Below are 22,162 nucleotides of genomic sequence, written 5' to 3'. Positions count from 1 at the left end.
AAACACGTGAAAATAACCGGTATCCGCACCAGCTCTTGTAACAAGCAACCACGCAACGTCCGATTAATGTCTTTCTGGAAAATTCAGCCACTTCGTATTTAGAGGGCCTGGTGCTGACGAGGTGTATCGTCGAGACCGGATGCCTGTAATTGATAATGGAATTACAGCAGACGGTACTGTGGAAAATGGTAATATTCCTATTGGCTATGGTCCCTCTCTCCTATTTAGGAATTATGGATAAGGTGAAATTTGCAATGAATCCTTGGTAGGTTTCTAAAGTACTGAAATTCATCCGCGATAGGGTAGAAACACTGCGTGCGTTTGATTCTGTGCACTCTGCGTCAGTTCAGTGCCATTAACAGGCTGGATGAATTAAGCACGCAGACTTGAATCAACGGTCCATTAAGCCAGCGCGGGAGCTCGTCAAACTCTAGTGGCAGGCGCTACACGAGAGGCGTAGTGGATCACGGCGAGCTTTGGTGTTAAAGTACCGAGAGTGCACGTTCGGAGATCAGTCAAGCAATGCATTATCTGCCCCAACATAGGTCTCACTAAATCAGAGGTTATATCGCCGCTGACTGTGGCATGGAGCAGAGCGATGGGGGCCTGAAGAGAGAGAGGTATATGATTAACTATGTTCTCTGCACTGCACGGAGCGCAAAAGGGGAAGGGTTGCAGAGTATGTAGTAATCACTTATCAATCGTTGTTAAATGCCGCTAAAGTAAAATTTTCTTATTGAATCGTCAATCTTTTGACACATCTGATGCGGCCTTCCAAGATGGTTCAAATGGCTCTGAGCACTATGGGACTTAACATCTGAGGTCATCAGTCCCCTAGACTTAGAGCTACCTACTTAAACCTAACTAACCTAAGGACATCATACACCTCTATGCCCGAGGCAGGATTCGAGCCTGCGACCGTAGCAGCAGCGCGGCTCCGGACTGAAGCGCCTAGAACCTCTCGGTCGCATCGGCCGGCGGCCTTCCAAGAGTTCTCTCTTGTGCTATCGTCTTCCGCGTACACCGAACGTCCTTCGTTATTTGTTGGATGCATTCCAGTCTCTTCCTCCTTCTACAGTTTTACCCTCTATAGCTCGGTCTAATATCATGGATGCTATTCGCCTGAGTCTCGGCACACGTCCTATCATCCTGCCCTTCTTGTCAGCGTTTTCTATATGTTCCTTTCTTCGCCGATTCTGCGGAAAACCTCCTCAACCCTTATCAGTCTACCTGATTTTCAGCATTCTTCTGTAGCACATCACAAAAGCTTCAACTCACTTCTGTTCTAGTTCTCCCGCAGTCCGCGTTTCGCTACCATACAATGGTGTGGTACAAATGTACATTCACAGAAATTTCTTTCTCAAATTAAAGCATACGTTTGATACTATTATATTTATTTTATCGAGGAATGTCCTCTTTCCTGCTGTAGTCCGCATTTTATACCAGCCTTGCTTCAATCATCATGCATTAATCTGCTTTCAAGATTACAAAATACCATGATTTGTTTTCTAAGTAGTTCCCAGTTTTTATATACGTTCATCGCTAATTTCATTTCTGCTACGCATTACTTTCGTCTTTCTTTGGTGTACTCTCAGTCCGTATTCTGTACTCATTAGACTGTTTATCCCATTCGACTCATCCTGTAATTCTTCTTCGCCTTTACTGAGGATACCAACGTCGACGACGAATTTTATCACCACCATTCTTTCACCTAAATTATAATCCCACTCTAGAACATTTCCTTTATTTCCGTCATAGGAACTTCAACGAATAGTTTGAAAACTACGTGATGGAAGATTACGCCCCTATCTTACACCCTCTGTAATCCGAGTAACTCTTCCTGATTTTCTTTTCTATTGTTCCCTCTTGGTTCTTGTACATATTATGTATTATCCGTTTTTCCTTATAGCTTACTCCCATTTTCCTCAGAATTTCGATTATCTTACACCATTTCAATGGCTGAATTTTTTTTCTAGATCGACAGATGCCATGAATGCGTCTTGTTTTGTATGTCTTACTTACGTGATCAATCACTACGTCAGAACTGCTTCTCTGTTGGAGCCTTATCCTTAGAAAGCCAAACTGATCCACAACTTAGAGATCCTCAGTTTCCTTTTCCATTCTTCTAGATACATTCTTGTTAGCAACTTGAATGCTTGAGTCGTGAAGCCCATTGTCCCATAGTTCTCGCATTTACCTGCTCTTGCTATCTTCGGGATTGCTTGGATGATATTTTTCCAAATGTCTGATGGCACGTCTCCAAACTCACAGATTCTAGATAGCAACCTGAATAGTCGCTTACCTGCCACTGCTTCCCAATGATTTCTAATATTCCGAAGAAATGTTGACTATCCCTTCTGCATTATCTGATCACAAGTCTTCCAAAGCTCTGGTAAATTCTGACTCCACCACTGGATCCCCTATATCTATTTCTGTTTTCTGAACCACGTAATCCCCATCACAGATGTCTTCAGCTAGCTCTTTCCACTTATCCGCTCTCTTCTCTGCCCTTAAGGGTGAAATACTTGCTGCACTTTTAACGTTGAGGTCCTTGGTTTTTATAGAAAGGTATTTTGACTTTTCTGTAAGCAGGTTAAGTCCTTCCGACGCCCATTTCTTGATCGTTTTCTTCACATTTTTCATCCTTGACTTCCTCTGCACTTCAATTCATTCATATTTCTCTACTCCTGAAATTCTCTGATCATTTTTGGGTTTCTATCTTTCGTCGATTAATTACTGCATTTCTTCTGTTACAGTTTCTTCGTAGTTACTTTCCTTGTACCTGTGTTCATCAGTCCAACTTCCGTGACTGCAGTTTTAGAAATGTCCATCCTCTTCAAATGAATGCCTGCAGTGGCAGTCATTACGCGGTGTCTACAGCCTCAGAGAATTTCAACTCATCTCATCATTCCTCAATATTTTCGTAACGCTCTTCTTTTAACATTGATTTTTTTCCGGACAGTTCTCTTAAGCTTCAATATGATATTCAACGTTACTAGATTGTGATCCATACCTGTACCCGCTCTTTAGCACGCCTTACAGCCCAATATCCAATTTCGGAATCTCTGTCTGACCATGATGTAATCCAGCTGAAATCTTCCCATATCTTCAGGTCATATCTGACCACCTTCTCTTACAATTTTTGAATAGTGTGTTCGATATAACAAGCTGAAATTCATTGCAGAATCCAATACGTCTCTAAACTCCCTCATTCCTACCTTCAAGCCCATACTCTCCCGCATCTCTTACTTCTCTTCCTTCCTCTACTACCACGTTTCAATCCTCCATGATGGTTAGACTATCTTCTCCTTTCACAAACTGAATTACTCTTTCAAAAGGCTAATTATTTTCTCTATATCTTCATCTTCTGCTTGTAACGTAATGGATACTTGCATTATTGCTGTATAGCGTTCGGTTGTTGTCGATTCTGATGAAAACAACCCTATCCCTGAACTGATTACGGTAGCACACTCTACGCCTTACTTTCTTATTCTGAAAGAATCCTGCTGCTGGTGACGTTACCCTATATTCGTCTTACCAGAAATCCTTATCTTCTTTTCATTTCACTTCACTGACCACAACTATATCTAGGCTAAGCTTCTTGCAACCACGTTCCGATTCGTAATATGTTCCCCTTTCGTTAGTTACTCAGTTTTTTTCTTGGATTCCCCGCCCCCCTCCCTCCTCCTCCTTGGCAGTCCTCTCACGGAGATCCGAATGGGGGATAAAATCGATATTTTTCCCGATGGACAGATTATCAAAGCACTTTTTCAGCCACACGCGACATGTCCTGTGGACACACATTGTGTGGATATACATGAACGGTTTCCATTGCGTTTTGCATTCTCATGCCATTTTTCATTGTTATTTCTTCCGCCTTCTAGGGGCAGTTTCCCACCCCAAGGACAAGAGGTTGCCATAAAATTCTGTCCGCACCTCCGCCCACTTTACAAGGCCTTCGGTATAACGAGAGTCATTCCTTATACAGGAAGTATTCGGCCACCTTTACTGATGATTTTTATTCAAAATTCAAGCATTGGCTGGTTTCGAACACGGGACCCAGGACGTCAAGGCGAGTCAAAGTACTACAACATATTTTGCTATTAAGCCCACTGGTGGATTTACTTGCACTTTTAGGTCTTTAGAAGAGCGTAGCGTTCCAAAGGATTGGAAAAGGGCACAAGTCATCCCCGTTTTCAAGAAAGGACGTCGAACAGATGTGCAAGGACTATAGACCTATATCTCTAACGTCGATCAGTTGTAGAATTTTGGAACACGTATTATGTTCGAGTATAATGACTTTCCTGGAGACGAGAAATCTACTCTGTAGGAATCAGCATGGGTTTCGAAAAAGACGGTCGTGTGAAACCCAGCTCGCGCTATTCGTCCACGAGACTCAGAGGGCCATAGACACGGGTTCACAGGTAGATGCCGTGTTTCTTGACTTCTACAAGGCGTTCGATACATTTCCCCACAGCCGTTTAATGAACAAAGTAAGAGCATATGGACTATCAGACCAATTGTGTGATTGGATTGAAGAGTTCCTAGATAACAGAACGCAGCATGTCATTCTCAACGGAGAGAACTCTTCCGAAGTAAGAGTGATTTCAGGTGTGCCGCATGGGAGTGTCATAGGACCGTTGATATTCACAATATACATAAATGACCTTGTGGATGACATCGGAAGTTCACTGAAGCTTTTTGCGGATGATGCTGTGGTGTATCGAGAGGTTGTAACAATGGAAAATTGTACTGAAATGCAGGAGGATCTGCAGCGAATTGACGCATGGTACAGGGAATGGCAATTCAATCTCAATGTAGACAAGTGTAATGTGCTGCGAATACATAGAAAGAAGGATCCCTTATCATTTAGATACAAAATAGCACGTCAGCAACTGGAAGCAGTTAATTCCATAAATTATCTAGGAGTACGCATTAGGAGTGATTTAAAATGGAATGATCATATAAAGTTGATCGTCGGTAAAGCAGATGCCAGACAGATTCATTGGAAGAATCCTAAGGAAATGCAATCCGAAAACAAAGGAAGTAGGTTGCAGTACACTTGTTCGCCCACTGCTTGAATACTGCTCAGCAGTGTGGGATCCGTACCAGATAGGGTTGATAGAAGAGATAGAGAAGATCCAACGGAGAGCAGCGCGCTTCGTTACAGGATCATTTAGTAATCGCGAAAGCGTTACGTAGATGATAGATAAACTCCAGTGGAAGACTCTGAAGGAGAGACGCTCAGTAGCTCGGTACGGGCTTTTGTTAAAGTTTGGAGAACATACCTTCACCGAAGAGTCAAGCAGTATATTGCTCCCTCCTACGTATATCTCGCGAAGAGACCATGAGGATAAAATCAGAGAGATTAGAGCCCACACAGAAGCATACCGATAATCCTTCTTTCCACGAACAATACGAAACTGGAATAGAAGGGAGAACCGATAGAGGTACTCAGGGTACCCTCCGCCACACACCGTCAGGTGGCTTCCGGAGTATGGATGTAGATGTAGATGTAGATCTTACTTTATACGTGTAATTTAGTACGATTCAGCGAGATATGAATTGGTAATACACATAACTTATGTCCTGTTCATGGAAATGGGTAAAAGTAACGCTCGGAGGACAACAGTTTTTCTTTCAGTTTGGCCAGAAACTACCTATGAGGATCACAGGTGCAATAACACCTTATAGTAGTAATATTTGAAGCAAAATGTACTGTTGAATGAAGGGATATCATTTGAGATAACCTGCAATGAGTACAAAAACTCAATTTTCGTCCGACAAATCCTGGTTTCTGTGATGAAACGGACTCTAATATTCAGTACATATTTCGCCGTAGTCGTAATCTCGACAAAGGATAACATGTGCAATACATAAATATACGGCGAAATTTAAGTCTAGCGCGTAGCATAGGAATGATGATATTACATTAACCTGCAACTGTTCTTTTTCTATGTCCTTAATGCATGCCAAATTCTGTGTATGTTAATTTTCCAAATATTCCTGTAGAGTTTTTGGCAGAGCAGATTGAATAAGAGGTAAAGAAAATTTCATCACGGAAATGTAAGTTTTTTTTCTTTTTAAGAGAGAGAGAAAATATCTTCTCAGGAAACACTAATTTGTTCAACAAGAATAGATATGAGAGAAAGGAAGAGTTTACTGTCCCTTGAAAATCTGGGGACGGGGGAGAGGAGGACGGTTCAATTTAGGCTCTAACTTTGTGAGAAAGTAGCTAAAGTGGTTTAGGAGAACATGAAAACTAAATCGATAGTGGCCGCTACCATCTGCTTACAAATCATCTTGCTACCTTCTAAATGACATTGAGAAAACTTTTGTACAGCAACATGAGGTCTTTGAAAAAATCGGACACAGAATAAGAAAAATGAAATTTTTCATTTTCATCTAGGACTGAGAAAAAACTGAACAAGGGAAATGTTTCCACATCAAACTAAGGAGGCAGGAGGAGGATACATTGTGACACATTCAAAATTGAACCGATAACCGATACACGTAACTGAAAAGAAATCTGGTCAGTAGAACACGTGCAATATGCAAATAACATGAGAGAAACATAGACCAGGAAGAAATCATTGTGTGAAAGCAGCGAGTGAGGAAACAAAATGTCTGGGGTTTGTACATAGTTCAGAGTCAATATAGTTCTCTTAATAGGAACTAAAAGTATTGATCATTATCTGAGGACGATATTGCTAACAGGATGCATCTTGATAAGACAAAATTTTGAAATTATATATTACATTGTAAAGTAGATGCAGGCACGCAAGTGGATTCAAACGATAACTTAAAAGTAATGAACAACTTGTTAAAACTTCAAAGCAGTGACTGAAAGAAACCGTCGCACTAGAAAGTGAAATCACATCAATCGGTTTACAATCACTCTAAATTCTATGAGGTGCATACCAATGATCTGTACAAAAACGTAGCAGATAGTTTAATAAAAGGGTCGGTTTAATAAGAAAGCAGAAAAACAGGGTAGGTCATCATATGCGAAAACACTATGCTTGGCCAATAAAATACCTCAGGTGCAAAATGCAAGTGTTGACCAACGGAGGCAGGAATATGGGTTGTTTGGAATTTAAATCAGTACTGTCTCTCACCATTGGTGTTCAGCCTGTAAGGGCAGAAAATCTTATACTGCGGCCATAGTTGTAAAATAAGGTTAGCTTTTGCCTGTGTTATGTTCAATTAATGTCAAACATTACTGTGAGACTGTTCGTATACTTTGCATGAACTCCGGTTCACTTCTCTCATCTGCAAACCTTCAGTGTTCACGTCCCTGTTTACTACTGCTGGGCTGTTGCAGTTCCGCCGATGATCTGGATCCAGAACCAGCTCGTGGGCGCGTACGAGGGCCAGCAGATGACCCTGGAGTGCCATTCGGAGGCCTACCCCAAGTCCATCAACTACTGGACGCGGGAGAAGGGCGAGATCATCGCTCAGGGTCAGTCAGCAGCGCAGCCATATCGCCAGCCATCATGCTAACGTAGATACTGCACACTACCGGAAACTGCTGTCGAAGAATACCGGATGTACTTGATCTAATCTGTAACACATTACACTACATAACGCACCACACATATAGCTTGCAGTACTTTACCCTTAGTTTTAGGAACTCTAAGGATATGCTTCAACATCAGAACGGTTAGAGGTAGAAACTAAATGGGCGAGCAGAGGACACTGAAGGAAGCCAATAACCCTATTAAACTTATATGGATATGGTGTCTGTTCTTTCGGACATCCCCCCTGCGGGTTCGGGGGTAAGAATAGGCCCGCGGTATTCCTGCCTGTCGTAAGAGGCGACTAAAAGGAGTCTCAAACGTTTCGGCCTTCTGTGATGGTCCCCTCTTGGGTTTGACCTATTTTTTTCCAAATTTCCGTTGTTAGTGCGTGCCATTTGGGGAAGGACACCTTACGTGGTGTTTTTCTGTTGGTCCATCATGCTCCACCATCTTGCATGTTACCTATTGTCGTGTGGGGGGGGACTACGCCCAACATCTTCTGGGTTGTCTCCTTCTCGCCTTCTGCGCACTCTTCTTCTTAGCGCCCACGACAACTGTGGACCCTTTCAACACCTAAAATCCAGCACGGTAGCCAGTCCGTTGTGGTGGGGTCGTCATGTAACCTCTTGGTGGTAGCCCCCTGACCACGCAGGGATCGCACTACAGATGCCAGAGCTGTTTCCTCCTCATGCATGCCAAGGAGTATGTGCCCATCTTGTCTGGGGCACGGGGACTCCAGGCAATGGGATATCGGCCAGGTACCCGTTGCTTTGGCTGGGTGGCGCCCTTGGGGAGAGCCCTCATTCGGAGTAGGTGGCATCTGGGCGGATGTGGCGCAATGAAGCGCAATAAATCACACCAAGCTGGTGGTCGCACGGCCACCAGCGTCTCTAAGCGAGGTAGAGTCGACTTTGATGCTGCGCAATATGACCCTCAGACGTTCCCCTCATTGGCTGCGCCATGGGAGGGACGCCGATCTAGTGCCAAGCGGGAGCCTTACGTACCGCAATACCTTGTCTGCAGCAGGACTGATGGTGACTCCTTTCTTACGACGAAGCCTATGTTTTTTGTGGAACACCTGGAGGATAAGTTTGGGGAAGTGGCGGGGTTGTCAAAAATGAGGAATGGGTCCATCCTCCCCAAGACGTCCTCCCCAGCCCAGTCACGAGCGTTGCTCTTGTGTGATAAGCTGGGTGACGTCCCTGTTACCGTCACTCCCCACAGTAGATTAAATATGGTCCAGGGGATTATTTACCATCGTGACCTCTTGTTGCAATCCGATGACGAGCTGAGAGCCGACTTGGAACGACGTGGTGTGCATTTTGTCTGTCGTGTACATAGAGGACCCAAGACAAACAGGGTGGCCACCGGTGCCTTTCTCTTGGCCTTCGAGGGTGATGTCTTGCCCGAGAAGGTCAAGGTGATGGTTTACCGTTGCGACGTCAAGCCATACGTGCCTCCCCCGATGCGCTGCTTCCAGTGCTGGAAGTTTGGGCATATGTCCTCCCGTTGCCCATCCAGCGCTACATGTCGAGATTGCGGACGCCCCTCTCTTCCTGATTCTCCATGTGCGCCTCCACCTGTATGTGTCAACTGTGGGGAGCACCACTCTCCATGCTCGCCGGATTGCCCCGTTCTTCATAAGGAGCGGAAGATAATGGAATTTAAGACCCTGGACCGGCTTACTTATCGAGAGGCTAAACAGAAATATGAAAGGTTGTATCCTGCTTCCATTCGAACATCCTATGCTGCAGCCACGTTATCGTCGCCCACGCGAGCGACGGTTGTCGCCTCATCTGTGCCGCCTTCAGTGGGCCCCCAGGGCCGTGTATCTCTGTCTGCCCCCCTCATGCCTGGGGGCAAGCCTTCCTCTGTTGCCCCCTTAGCAGTTGGGGGCCAACCCTCTTCTGTCGCTCCCCCCACGCTTACTTCGGGAGTGACATCTGCTCCACAACTGGGAGGCTCGATCCCTCCCCCTCCTTCTCCGCCGGCGTTGCCTCCGCCGGTTCCTCTCTCGCGGAAGGGGTCCCTCAGGGCTCTCCCTTCCTCCGTTTCTTCTCCTACCCAGCCGGATGTCAGCCAGTGGCTGAAGGTTCCGCCACCTGCTGGTCGTAGGGCTTCTGCGTCGTCGTCAGCCTCCGACGCTCCTTCAGAGAAGCTCTCCCAGCCCTCTCACCCTAAGGGCCGACGTGAGAAGAAGGAACGGCATGTGTCCAAGAAGAAGGACGTTCCGGCGGTTTCAGCACCACCTGCTGTACCTAGTCCTGGCTCTGGGGATGAGGTGGAGATCCTCGCCTCTGCCGCGGATCTCGCCCTCACGGAACCCTTGGGGGCCTCTCCTATGGACTCAGCTGACTCTCCCCCGGTGGCGGCAGTTGGCTCTGAGGCGCTGTCTGCCTCTTAGTCGCATTCACGCCCTCCCAGTCCCTTCCTGCTTCCATTCTCCAATGGAACTGCGGTGGTTATTTCCGCCACCTGCCTGAGCTCCGGATGCTTCTGAGTGATTCCCCTGTTCTCTGCATTGCTCTGCAGGAAACTTGGTTTCCGGCACTGCGGACCCCCGCCCTTCGCGGTTATCGAGGATACTATAAGAACCGCGCTGCCTGTCAACGAGCGTCAGGTGGGGTTTGTCTTTTTGTTCACCACTCTGTCTGTAGCTTGCCAGTACCCCTTCAGACGCCTTTAGAGGCAGTCGCTGTCAGGGTTGAGCTCTCGCTGGCTATTACTGTTTGCTCTGTTTACATTCCTCCGGATGGGGAGCTCCCCCGACATGTCTTGGCTGCACTGCTGGCTCAACTTCCGCCACCTTTGCTGCTTCTAGGCGATTTCAATGCCCACAACCCTCTATGGGATGGGACTGTCTCTGATGACCGCGGTCGGGCCGTGGAGCATGTGTTGGCTCAGCTCGACCTTAGCCTCTTGAATACCGGTGCTCTCATGCATTTCAGTGTGGCCCATGGCTCTTTCTCGGCCATCGATCTCTCTCTTTGCAGCCCCGGACTTGTCCCATCCCTCCACTGGCGAGTGCATCCTGACCTCTGTGGTAGTGACCATTTTCCCATCTATTTGTCACTGCCCCAGTGTCATTCTTCTGGGCGCCTACCCCGCTGGGCTCTCCACAGGGCTGACTGGCCGGCTTTTACTTCTGCTGCAACCATTGAGTCTCCCCCCCCCCCCAAGGTGACATTGACGGGGTGGTCCGTGTCTTAACCACATCCATCATTTCGGCGGCCGAGGCTGCCATCCCCCACTCTTCTGGACTCCCTCGGAGGAAGGCTGTACCCTGGTGGTCGCCGGAGATTGCTGAGGCTATTCGCGACCGTCGGCGGGCTCTCCAGCGTCATAGGCGGCACCCGTCTCTGGAGACTCTCATCGCCTTTAAGAGGCTCCGTGCCTTGGCCCGCCGTCTTATTGCACGGCGTAAGCAGGAGTGCTGGGAGCGGTATGTCTCCTCCTTGGGCTCCCGTGTCTCCCCCTCGCTCGTGTGGTCCCGGATCCGGCGGATTTATGGATACCAGACCCCTATGGGTGTACCTGGGCTCTCCTTGGACGGCGCTGTCTGCACGGACGCTGCCGCCATTGCTGAACAGCTTGCCGCGCACTTTGCGACGAGCTCGGCGACTGCATCTTATCCCCCCGCCTTTCGCTCTCTAAAGGAGCGAGCCGAGCGGATGCAGTTCTCATTTCACACGCGTCGTTCTGAAAAATACAATGCTCCTTTCAGCGAGAGGGAATTCCTCGCTGCCCTCGCCGAGGCGTGTTCCCGTCGCAATGGCGAGAGGGTGTTATTGTCCCCATCTTGAAGCCCGGTGCGGACCCACTGGCGGTGGACAGCTATCGTCCCATTACCCTCACCAACGTTTTGTGCAAATTGCTCGAACGTATGGTGGGGCGGCGTTTGTGTTGGGTCCGTGAGTCGCACGGTCTCCTCGCTCCATCCCAGGGTGGCTTCCGTCGGGGCCGGTCTGCCATGGACAATTTGGTGTGGCTGGAATCTGCTATTCGTACGGCCTTTGCCCGACGTCAGCATCTCGTTGCTGTATTTTTCGATCTGCGGAAGGTGTATGACACCACATGGAGGCATCACATCCTCGCCACGTTGTATGAGTGGGGTCTTCGTGGTCGGCTCCCGGCTTTTCTTCAAACCTTTCTATTGCACCGCTCTTTCCGGGTGCAAGTCGGTGCCGCCTCTAGTTCTTCTTATACACAGGAAAATGGGGTCCCGCAGGGCTCGGTGTTGAGTGTGTCCTTATTTCTAGTGGCCATTAATGGTCTGGCTGCAGCCGTGGGGTCGTTGGTGTCTCCTTCTTTGTATGCCGACGACTTCTGCATCTCATTTAGCTCCACGACTACAGGAGCCGCCGAACGCAGGCTGCAGGTAGCCATTCGGAAGGCAGCATCGTGGGCTCTGACTCACGGTTTTCAGTTCTCTGCAGCCAAGACTCGAGTTATGCACTTCAGCAGGCATCGGACGGTCCACCCTCATCCTGAACTTTACCTCGACGGCCACCTGCTTGAAGTGGTGGACACTTGCCGCTTCTTGGGACTCGTGTTTGATGCCCGGCTCACATGGGTTCCTCATATTACTCAGCTGAAGCAAAAATGCTGGCGGTACCTCAACGCCCTCTGCTGCCTTAGCCACACGTCTTGGGGTGCGGATCGCTGCACGCTGCTGCGATTGTACAGAGCCCTTGTGCAGTCTCGGCTTGATTATGGGAGCCTGGCCTATGGGTCTGCATCACCCTTAAAGTTGTTAGAGCCCATACACCACTGTGGGGTCCGGCTTGCAACTGGCGCTTTTCGTACGAGACCCGTGGATAATCTACTGGTGGAGGCCGGGGTTCCCCCGCTGCGGATTCGCCGCCATCGACTGCTCGCCGACTATGCTGTCCACGTGCATTGCTCGCCAGGCCATCCCAATCGTCGCCTGCTTTTCCCTGCCATGGTCCTCCATCTGCCCGAACGGCGACCTAGGTCTGGGCTTTCCGTCGCTGTCCGCGTTCAGTCCCTGCTGTCGGAATTGGGTTCATTCCCTCTTCCGCCTCCCTTCCGGGTCCGTGCACCTACGCCTCCCTGGTGTTTGTCCCAGCCGTCTGTCCGTCTGGACTTGGCACAGGGACCCAAGGACTCGGTTCCGCCTGTGGCCCTCCGTCGCCGTTTTCTTGCGCTCCTCGCCTCATTTTCGGACTGTGAGACTGTCTACACTGATGGTTCCCTGGTTGATGGTCGCACTGCCTACTCTTTTGCTCATGCTGCCCATGTTGAGCAGCGCTCCTTGCCGGCTGGCTGCAGTATTTTTACTGCAGAGCTGGTGGCCATATTGCGCGCTCTTGAGCATATGCATTTCTGCTCAGGTAGGTCCATCGTGATCTGCAGTGACTCCCTGAGCAGCCTTCAGGCCATCGACCGCTGCTATCCCTCCTCTCCTCTGGTGTCCTCCATTTAGGAGTCTGTTTCCGCCATTGCCCGTTCTGGTCGTTCGGCGGTCTTGGTTTGGACGCCTGGTCATGTTGGCATCCCAGGGAACGAACGTGTAGACAGGCTGGCCAAAGGGGCGATCGACGCCCCGGCTTTGGAGATCGGCCTTACGGCTCGCGACCAGCAGCTGGTGTTGCGCCGTAAGGTGCTTGGGATGTGGGCTGCTGAGTGGCGTGGCATGACAGCCCCGAATAAACTGCGGGCTGTCAAGGGGACGACCGATGTGTGGCGTTCCTCCCTGCGGGCTTCTCGCAGGGGCTCGGTAGTCCTGTGTCGGCTGCGCATCGGCCATACATACCTGACGCAAGGCCATCTGTTGCGTCAGGAGGATCCCCCCTTGTGTCGGTGTGGGTCCCGGCTGACGGTCGGCCACATTTTGCTGGAGTGTCCTCGATTGCGCACACTCCGGCAATCTTTTAATCTCCCGGGCACTTTGGCTTTTGTTTTATCCGACGATGCCTCCATGGCTGACACTGTTTTACATTTTATCCGTAGTCGTCCTTTTTATGGTGCGATTTAGGGAGGTCCTGCGCCTTTCCCTTTCTATGTCTTTTGTCCTTGTGTCTGTTGCTGTTCTGGTGTGCCGTCAGTTGGTTGACTCTTTCCCTTTTTTTTTTCTCGTGGTCGGTCACCCAGTCTCCGGCCATCCTCCTTTCTTCTGTTTCTTTCTGTCTGGTGTTCCTCTGTCCTGTTCTTGTCTGTAGTGTTTGTTGCTGCATTTGTGTTCTTTTAGCGCCTGGGGGGACGTCTCCTCCCCCTTTGGTTTTTACCTGCTCCGTAGATTTTCGGCTCGCCTGATTTTGGAATGGGGGACTGATGACCTTCGCTGTTTAGTCCCCCTTAAACATCCCAACAACCACCACCACCACTTTCGGACATGTTCAAGAGAACAGACACCATTGATGACCTGCGGCTGTCTAGAACGAAATTAGAATTAAATTAATACCTTCAGTTGCCGACGGGTGTTGATATTTATCAACGGGGACAGGTGAAAATGTGTGCCCCGACCGGGACTCGAACCCAGGATCTCTTGCTTACATGGCAGACGCTCGCGCACGCCTCCCGCGAGACCCACATTCTCACCTTTTATTGCACACACTACATTCGAAGTGTCCCACCCCAACACACTCATTACTCGTGGAAGACATTCTCACCAAGTCCCGTAAGAGTTCGGGGAATATGTATGCATCCGCACAGAAGAAGAAGGTCATGGCCGGTATTGCCAGAACTATATATTATATGGATATGGTGTCTGTTCTTTCGGACTTGTCCCTGCAGTCACACTATCCTCTGTGCCCTCTGTAGCTCAGATGGATAGAGCGTCTGTCATGTAAGCAGGAGATCCCGGGTTCGAGTCCCGCTCGGGCACGCATTTGATATATATGAACGCCGCCAGCAGTTGAAGGTATTAATATAAAATGTTGCTATTGAACATAGGTCCGGATGCGACGTATTACGACAGACTACATGGACCCCTTGTAACAGCGCCACGAAGGATTTAAATGGCAGATATGCACTTGATGACAAACACGTCATAGAAAGTGTTCCGCATGGCCACCGTTCACATGAGGTTCGGTTTCAGCACCTCTCCTCACAAATGCCAGTACACATTTAAAAAATCCCAGCAGTTTCCCGACAGCGCTGACAACCATCCACAATGCGTTTTCGGAGTCAATGGATGCTATCAGCAGGGATGGAATAAAACAAAGCTTTTAAATATCCCTCAAAAAAAGATCCAGCGGTTTCAAGTGGGTCATCTGCGACGCCATTGTATTGGTGAGTGACGACCGACACACCTGTTTCCGAAACGCTATTTACCAGTAATTTGGTATCCATCATAATGATAACATCAAATGAGGGCAGTTTATCGCTTTGTAATTTACGCCTCACTTGCAGTATTTCGAAATAATCGCGGCCTTACACGTTATCTGCGTTATAACATTGGCATGACTGAACTTGTGCAGATGTCCTATCAGGGAAAGCATTCATTTCCGAACTTACGTTTATTAGGATTTCTACTTTTTTCATCGGTCTTTACTCGCTTTCGTTTTTAAGTACAATAGCCAAACACCTTGAACAGAAGGTCTTCCTTAATGTTGAATGACAAGCGAAGGTTCTTCCGCTTTATAAACTTACGTAACACAAAATTTGTATTGGTAATTCTCTGTGAAAATGGAAATTATTTTAGCAAAAGTAGCTAGTAGATAGTACAGTAGATAAAAACTGCATACATGGCAGAAAGTTTCAAAATTTCACTGTTACCTGTTAATAAAAACTTGGAATAGGAAACTCATTCAGTGAATCTAGAACAGACTCCATATTTGCTTCAAAGGAAGTCATAATTTGCAGTTTGTGCAATAGTTAATGTATAACACTATGTCACATTCAGAATAAGTACAAAATGCCCTGTTTTACATCATATTCTGACAATACCAAACTTGCGTGAACCGTGAATTGTTGCCAACTGAAATCGTAAATTTTCCCTCGGTTTAGGAATCTAAAATTAAGATAACTGCCAACTTTAGCGATACAGAAATCTATATGTCAGCTTAGTTTTTGTACTTTCATTCACTTAACTTCTACAGGGTAGAACAGTGGGGAAATCTTCACATATACACTGAAGAGCCAAACAAACTGGTACACCTGCCTAATATCGTGTAGGGCCCCCGAGAGCACGCAGAAGTGCTGCATCACGCCGTAGTATAGATTCGACTAATGTCTGAAGTAGTGCTGAAGGCAACTGGCACCATGAATCCTACAGGGCTGTACATAAATCGATAAGAGTACGAGGAGGTGGAGATCTCTTCTGGACAGCACGTCGCAAGGCATCCCAGATATTCTCAATAATGTTCATATCTGGGGACATTGGTGGCCAGCGGAAGTGTTTAAACTCAGAAGAGTGTTCCTGGAGCCACTCCGTAGCAATTATGGACCTGTAGGGCGTCGCATTGTCCTGCTGGAATTGTCCAAGTCCTTCGGAATCCACAATGGACTAATGGATGCAGGTGATCACACAGGATCCTTACGTACGTGTCACCTTCAGACTCGTATCTACACTTATCAGGGGTCCCATATCACTCCAACTGCACTCCCTCCGCACCATTACAGGGCTTCCACCAGCTTGAACAACCCCCTGCTGGCATGCAGGGTCCTTGGATTCATAAGGTTATCTCCGTATCCGTACACGTCCGTCCGCTCGATACAATTTCTAAACAAGACTCGTCCGGCAAAGCAACATGTTTCCAGTCATGAACAGTTCAGTGTCAGTGTTGACAGGCCCAGGCGAGGCGTAATGCTTTGCGTCGTGCAGTCATCAAGGGTACACGAGTGGACCTTCGGCTCCGAATTTCCATATAGATGATGTTTCGTTGAATGATTTGCACGCTGCCTCTTGTTGATGGCCGAGCACTGAAATCGAAATCTGCAGCAATTTGCGGAAGCGTCGCACTTGTGTCAAGTTGAACGATTCTCTTCAGTGGTCGTTGGTCCCATTCTTGCAGGTTCTTTTTCCGGCCGCAGCGATGTCGGAGATGTGATGTTTTACCGCATTTCTGATATTCACGGTACACTCGTGAAATGGTCGTACTGGAAAATCCCGACTTCATCGCTACCTCGGAGATGCTGTGTCCCATCGCTCGCGCGCCAACTATAACACCATGTTCAGACTCACTTAAATCTTGATAAGATGCCATTGTAGCAGCAGTAACCGATCTAACAACTGCGTTAGACACTCCTTGTCTTATATAGGCTTTGCCGACCGCAGCGCCATATTCTGCCTGTTTTCATATATCTGTATTTGAATGCGCATGCCTATACCTGTTTCATTGGCTCTTCAATGTATAAATAACGAAATAATTTTCAATTTTGTTTGATGTTGAGACACATAGATCTTGTACGTATTTACGTGAACAGATGTTAGCACTAACTAACTCGTACAATAGATTTCGGATGGACATACTTGTTAACAATCCATTATTGTTTAAAAATATTGAAGCTATACACAGAGGGCTTATGTGTAGGAAAACTTATTTTCATTATTCTCTGTAGAATCTGCATTTAGCTCAAAACGATAACACAAATACAAGAAACAGCTGTACCTGCCACTCAACTGCTCTGTTCGTTTTCTTCTGTTTTTCCGATAAAGATATATCACTTATAGTTCCTATCTTTGTTCGTGAAAGACTTCTGGTTTTTTTTCTTTTTTTTCATACTAAGCAGCACTTGACACACATGAGCGACACAGACGAAACGAAAGCTGCTTTTCCTCTGTGGCCCATTTATACCGAGATCGCGACGGCGCAAAGGTTTCCTACTTGTTCGAAGTTGTGTGTTTCCTCATTAGTGTACGAAACTGCGAACTTCCGATAAGTCAGCAATCGGTTACGTGTTCAAAATAAAACCAAGTTGAATGCCGTTAGTATAAGGATGTGCACCACCAATCGCCAAAAGTCTCAGGAGTTTCGTGTACTGCAAAAACATTCAACGCTCTCCGTGAGCGAACAATTGGACTAGGACCCACGTTATTTGTTAGATACAAAGATTTGCCTATCTACTAATGGTAAGTGGAGTCGGTTCGTTCTTCAATTTCTGAGTCTTACACCACTTGGCATCCAATCCGACCATGTATGAACTGAACAGGAAGTAGCCTTAATAAGTGGCGCATTGGGAAGCGTCCTCTGCCATTATCTTCGCAGTGGTTTACAAAGTATGGGTGTAGATCTCGATGTAGATGTAGATTGTTGGGTGCGTAATTTTGCTTGATCTGACGTATCCTATGCTATTCTTAACTTAATACGGAGTGTTTCGATTTGCGTTGCGTAGAAACCAGTGGTTGTCGAAATGCGGCGTGCCGGCCTTATGCGGCCCGAATCTAGTATTCTTGCGGCCTGTTGTTCTCAGACGTATTTTATGGTAACAGGCAACTAGTTCAAAAATGGCTCTGAGCACTATAGGACTCAACTGCTGTAATCATAAGTCCCCTAGAACTTAGAACTACTTAAACCTAACTAACCTAAGGACATCACTCACATCCATGCCCGAGGCAGGATTCGAACCTGCGACCGTAGCAGTTGTGCGGTTCCAGACTGTAGCGCCTTTAACCGCTCGGCCACTCCGTCCGGCAGGCAACTAGTAACTAACAGTTTAATGCCAAACGTCAACCAACAGCTTCTTAGGAGTGTAGTTTTCTTGCCAAGAAAAAAACAAAAATACATTCAGAGGCACTAGTATTTTATGATGTGCTTTATCCTTTCGCTGTTGGCAAGCGGGGTGCACTCAGCCTTTGTGAGGCAAATTGAAGAACCACTTGATTGAGAAGTAGCGGCTGAAGTCTCGTAAACTGAGATACGGCTGGGAGAGCAGTGTGCTGACAACATGCCCCTCTATATCCGCGTCCAGTGATGCCTGTCGGCTGAGGATGACGCGGCGGTAGGTCGGTATCGTTGTGCCTTCCAAGACCTGTTTGGACAGAGTTTAGTTTTAATCCTTTCGCTGCTGTGGGCGTGTGTACATGTCCTGCTATGCCGCACCCCAAGGGTTGTGGAGATGAGTAAGCGCGCCGCTAGGATTTTGCTACAGTGCTACGGACATCTGTATGCGTCCTGAGCCGCTGACCTGTAACTTCTGTGGACAGGTTACTTCCACATCTCGGTGAACAAAAAACTTTCGAGTATTTATCGTACAACATATGTGCCTCATTACTTGCTATTATTTGCAAAAAACTTTGTTTCGATATCTTGAATCGTTTATGAGGTATGAAGATTGATATGACCGCATGATTCGCCATGAAGACTGATATGAGCACGTGATTCGCCATGCTCAATGACATGAACGGACGCGCCGCGCGCGGTTCGTCCTTCCGATATAAAACCTAATAACTTGAGAACGACATGAGATCTGCTTCTCCTCAGGGTTTTAAATAAAATTAGATTTCTTCTCTACATATCACTCACTGGAATGTATGAGCTACAATCAGCCATGCGCAAAGTTTACGCATTACGTTTTTACCTATGGAAAAATCTTTAAAATTTCGTGCAATGTTTTACCTAATTTGATGCAACGCGGGAAGTATGACGGATAAAGAAAAGTAGTTCAGTTCTTTATCGACTGAAGATGTCAGATTGTAATATGTGCAAAAATCAAAATTTTTTCACATGATAGTTTTCGAAAATATCGGATGACAAGTACTTCACATCGGCCGGAACGCCGTTTCTCAGCATTGGAACCAGCATTTGGCGAGCAGTTCAGCCTTAATAAAAGCCGCCTCAACACGGAATGCCAAGTACACGTCTGTAGCAGGAAAAATGTTGAGCCGCGCGGGATTAGCCGAGCGGTCTTAGGCGCTGCAGTCATAGACTGTGCGGCTGATCCCGGCGGAAGTTCGAGTCCTCTCTCAGGCATGGGTGGATGTGTTTGTCCTCAGGAAAATTTAGGTTAAGTAGTGTGTAAGCTTAGGGACTGATGACTTTAGCAGTTAAGTCCGATAAGATTTCACACACATTTCAACATTTTGAAAAATGTTACTTTTAATAAGTAAAGTTGGCCGCTTTCCTCAGGTGCAGAGGGGGTAGGTAGCGTGGTCACCGCTAGACTAGACGACTTGAGTAGCAGGGTGCTAGATTGTTTGGTTCAAAAGATGGCTCTGAGCACTATGGGACTTAACATCTGAGGTCATCAGTGCCCTAGAACTCAGAACTTCTTAAACCTAACTAACCTAAGGACATCACACACATCCATGCCCGAGGCAGGATTCGAACCTGCGACCGTAGCGGTCGCGCGGTTCCAGACTGAAGCGCGTAGAACCGCTAGGCCACCCCGGCCGGCAGATTGTTTGACTGAGTTTTGTGGCTCTGAGCACTATGGGACTTACCATCTGTGGTCATCAGTCCCCTAGAACTTGGAACTCCTTAAACCTAACTAACCTAAGGACATCACACACATCCATGCCCGAGGCAGGTTCGAACCTGCGACCGTAGCGGTCACGCGGTTCCAGACTGAAACGCCTAGAACCGCTAGGCCACACCGGCCGGCTGTCTGAGTTTTGTCACGGAAGTAACACGGATTCGTGAATTCTTATTACACTGACAGTCGTCTTCATAAACGGTAATTAGGTACATTTGTAGCAAGGTACATTAAATTAATAGAGACTGTAGTAATACAACACAGTGAGTAAAAGAAAAATGGCATTAATATCATGTATCAAACATTTGTGATGATGCCTCATACTTCATTTAAATATGGGATGAGTCAAAAAGGACTTTACAACTTTGGAATGATATATAAATTTATTAAATAACTTACGGTATCGGTAGGTATCTATTTTGTAGCAAAAGACCTCTAGTTTGACTCACGTAGTGCGTCAGATACCCCAGCCGCCACCAGGAGCGCCAGCGTAGACCACAGTTAAAATGTCTTCTTTTAGTGATGCGTAGCATGCTCGCTGTGTGTTTTGGGTCCATGAAACGAACTCTGCAACAACTGTTCCGCGTAACGTTCACACCGAATACGCTGAAGAGCCTCCAGGCAGGAGATAAATGAACATTATTGACACGGGTTGTTCGTTGCAATATGCTAAATCACCAGGTCGCCCGCGTCGTGATGATTATGTTGAACAGGTAAGTGAGAGCTTTGCCTCTCGTCTGCGAAAATCAATGCGGCTTGCGTCCCGTGAGACTGGCATTTCGCAAAAGTACTGCGTAGACGTTTAGACTTGAAACCATACGGATTCACAATGCCATAGCACATTAGTGATGCAGGTAAAGTTATTCATAGGGAATTCTGTGCGGAAATATTGCATCAGTGGATGAAGAGACATTCCTGAACACAATAATCTTCAGAGATGAGCCAACATTTCATGTCAGTGGCATGGCGAACACCCGCTACTGCAGGATACAAAACTAAACTCCTCCTGCGCAGGTCACGAAGGCCCAAAGGTACCGACTAGCCGCCGTGTCGTCATCACCCTACACGTGTCACTGGGTGCGAATATGGAGGGGAATGTGGTCAGCACACCGCTCTCCCGGTCCTATGTCAGTTTACGAGACCGGAGCCGCTACTTCTCAATGAAGTAGCTCCTCAGGTTGCCTCGCAAGGGCCGAGTGCAGCCCGCTTGCCAACAGCGCTCGGCAGACCGGCTGGTCAACCATCCAAGTGCTAGCCCAGCCCGACAGCGCCTAACTTCTGTGATCTGACGGGGACCGGCGCTACCACTGCGGCAAGGCCCTTGGGCCACTGCAGAATAGTATTTTGTACTGGAGAAATGGTTCATATGGCTCTGAGCACTATGGGACTTAACATCTGAGGTCATCAGTCCTCTAGAACTTAGAACTACTTAAACCTAACTAACCTAAGGAAGCACACACATTCATGCCCGAGGCAGGAGTCAAACCTGCGACCGCAGCACTCGCGCCGTTCCGGACTGAAGCGCCTAGAACCGCTCGGCCACCGCGGCCGGCTGCACAGGAGAGTCAAAGTCAATTTTGTGTTATGTTTTTACTTTGTTATTATTTGTTTTTTGACAACTCCACCGCGTAGACGAGTTTTTAATCCAGAGCTCAAAGTCAACATCGTGTTATGTAATTACTAACGCTGTGTTTCAGTGAATGGTACACTGTGAAACATTTTTGAATAGGTCTTTCGGAGAGGAAATGAATTACCGAATAAAAAATGCTGTTCATACATTTGTAAAAAAACAAAGCTACAACGAAGGCAGTCATGCTGATCGATATTCCCCTGGCGGCTAAAGAACATTTGCTTGAAACATTTTGTAATTTGCATCAGGGCAAAGTTATTTAGGGTGGTCAAGGTAAATGGGACACCCTATGTATACAGTTGACCTCAATCTGTTCCAGAACTGTGCTCATTTGTTACAAAGATTTTCGAAAAATCTCCCCTATAAAAGGCAATAATGAATTCGCAAACAAAGATCTTGCGAAACTCAGGTCCCTCTGTTTTCCCATGAGATTCATAGCGCTGTAGACATCGGCACTCAGGGTAACGTCAAATTCTTCGACTTCAGGAAGGCATTTTATTTTGTCTCGCACTGCCGTTCAGTAAAAAAAAAGAGCTTACCGCGTCCGGACCAGATTGCGACTGGATTCAAGACTTCTTTGCCGACAGGATTCAACATGTTGCTCTTAACGAAACAAAATCGACAAACGTAAATG

General features: G+C 47.2%; 1 protein-coding gene across 2 annotated transcripts in view; it reads left to right on the top strand.

Moving 5' to 3' along the window:
• Positions 1-22,162, top strand: part of LOC124795023 (neurotrimin-like) — a 388,376-nt gene that overhangs the window by 108,988 nt on the left and 257,226 nt on the right. For both annotated transcript variants that reach the window (XM_047258789.1, XM_047258790.1), the window contains exon 4: positions 7,325-7,462. In XM_047258789.1, the coding sequence (XP_047114745.1) occupies positions 7,325-7,462 (138 nt within the window). The remainder of the gene's footprint in view (positions 1-7,324; positions 7,463-22,162) is intronic.

The sequence above is a fragment of the Schistocerca piceifrons genome, chromosome 4 (genome assembly GCF_021461385.2).
Source record: "Schistocerca piceifrons isolate TAMUIC-IGC-003096 chromosome 4, iqSchPice1.1, whole genome shotgun sequence".
Classification (NCBI taxonomy): Eukaryota; Metazoa; Arthropoda; class Insecta; order Orthoptera; family Acrididae; genus Schistocerca; species Schistocerca piceifrons.
Note: the sequence above shows the minus strand (reverse complement) of the source record. Positions and strands in the feature narration are given on the sequence as shown.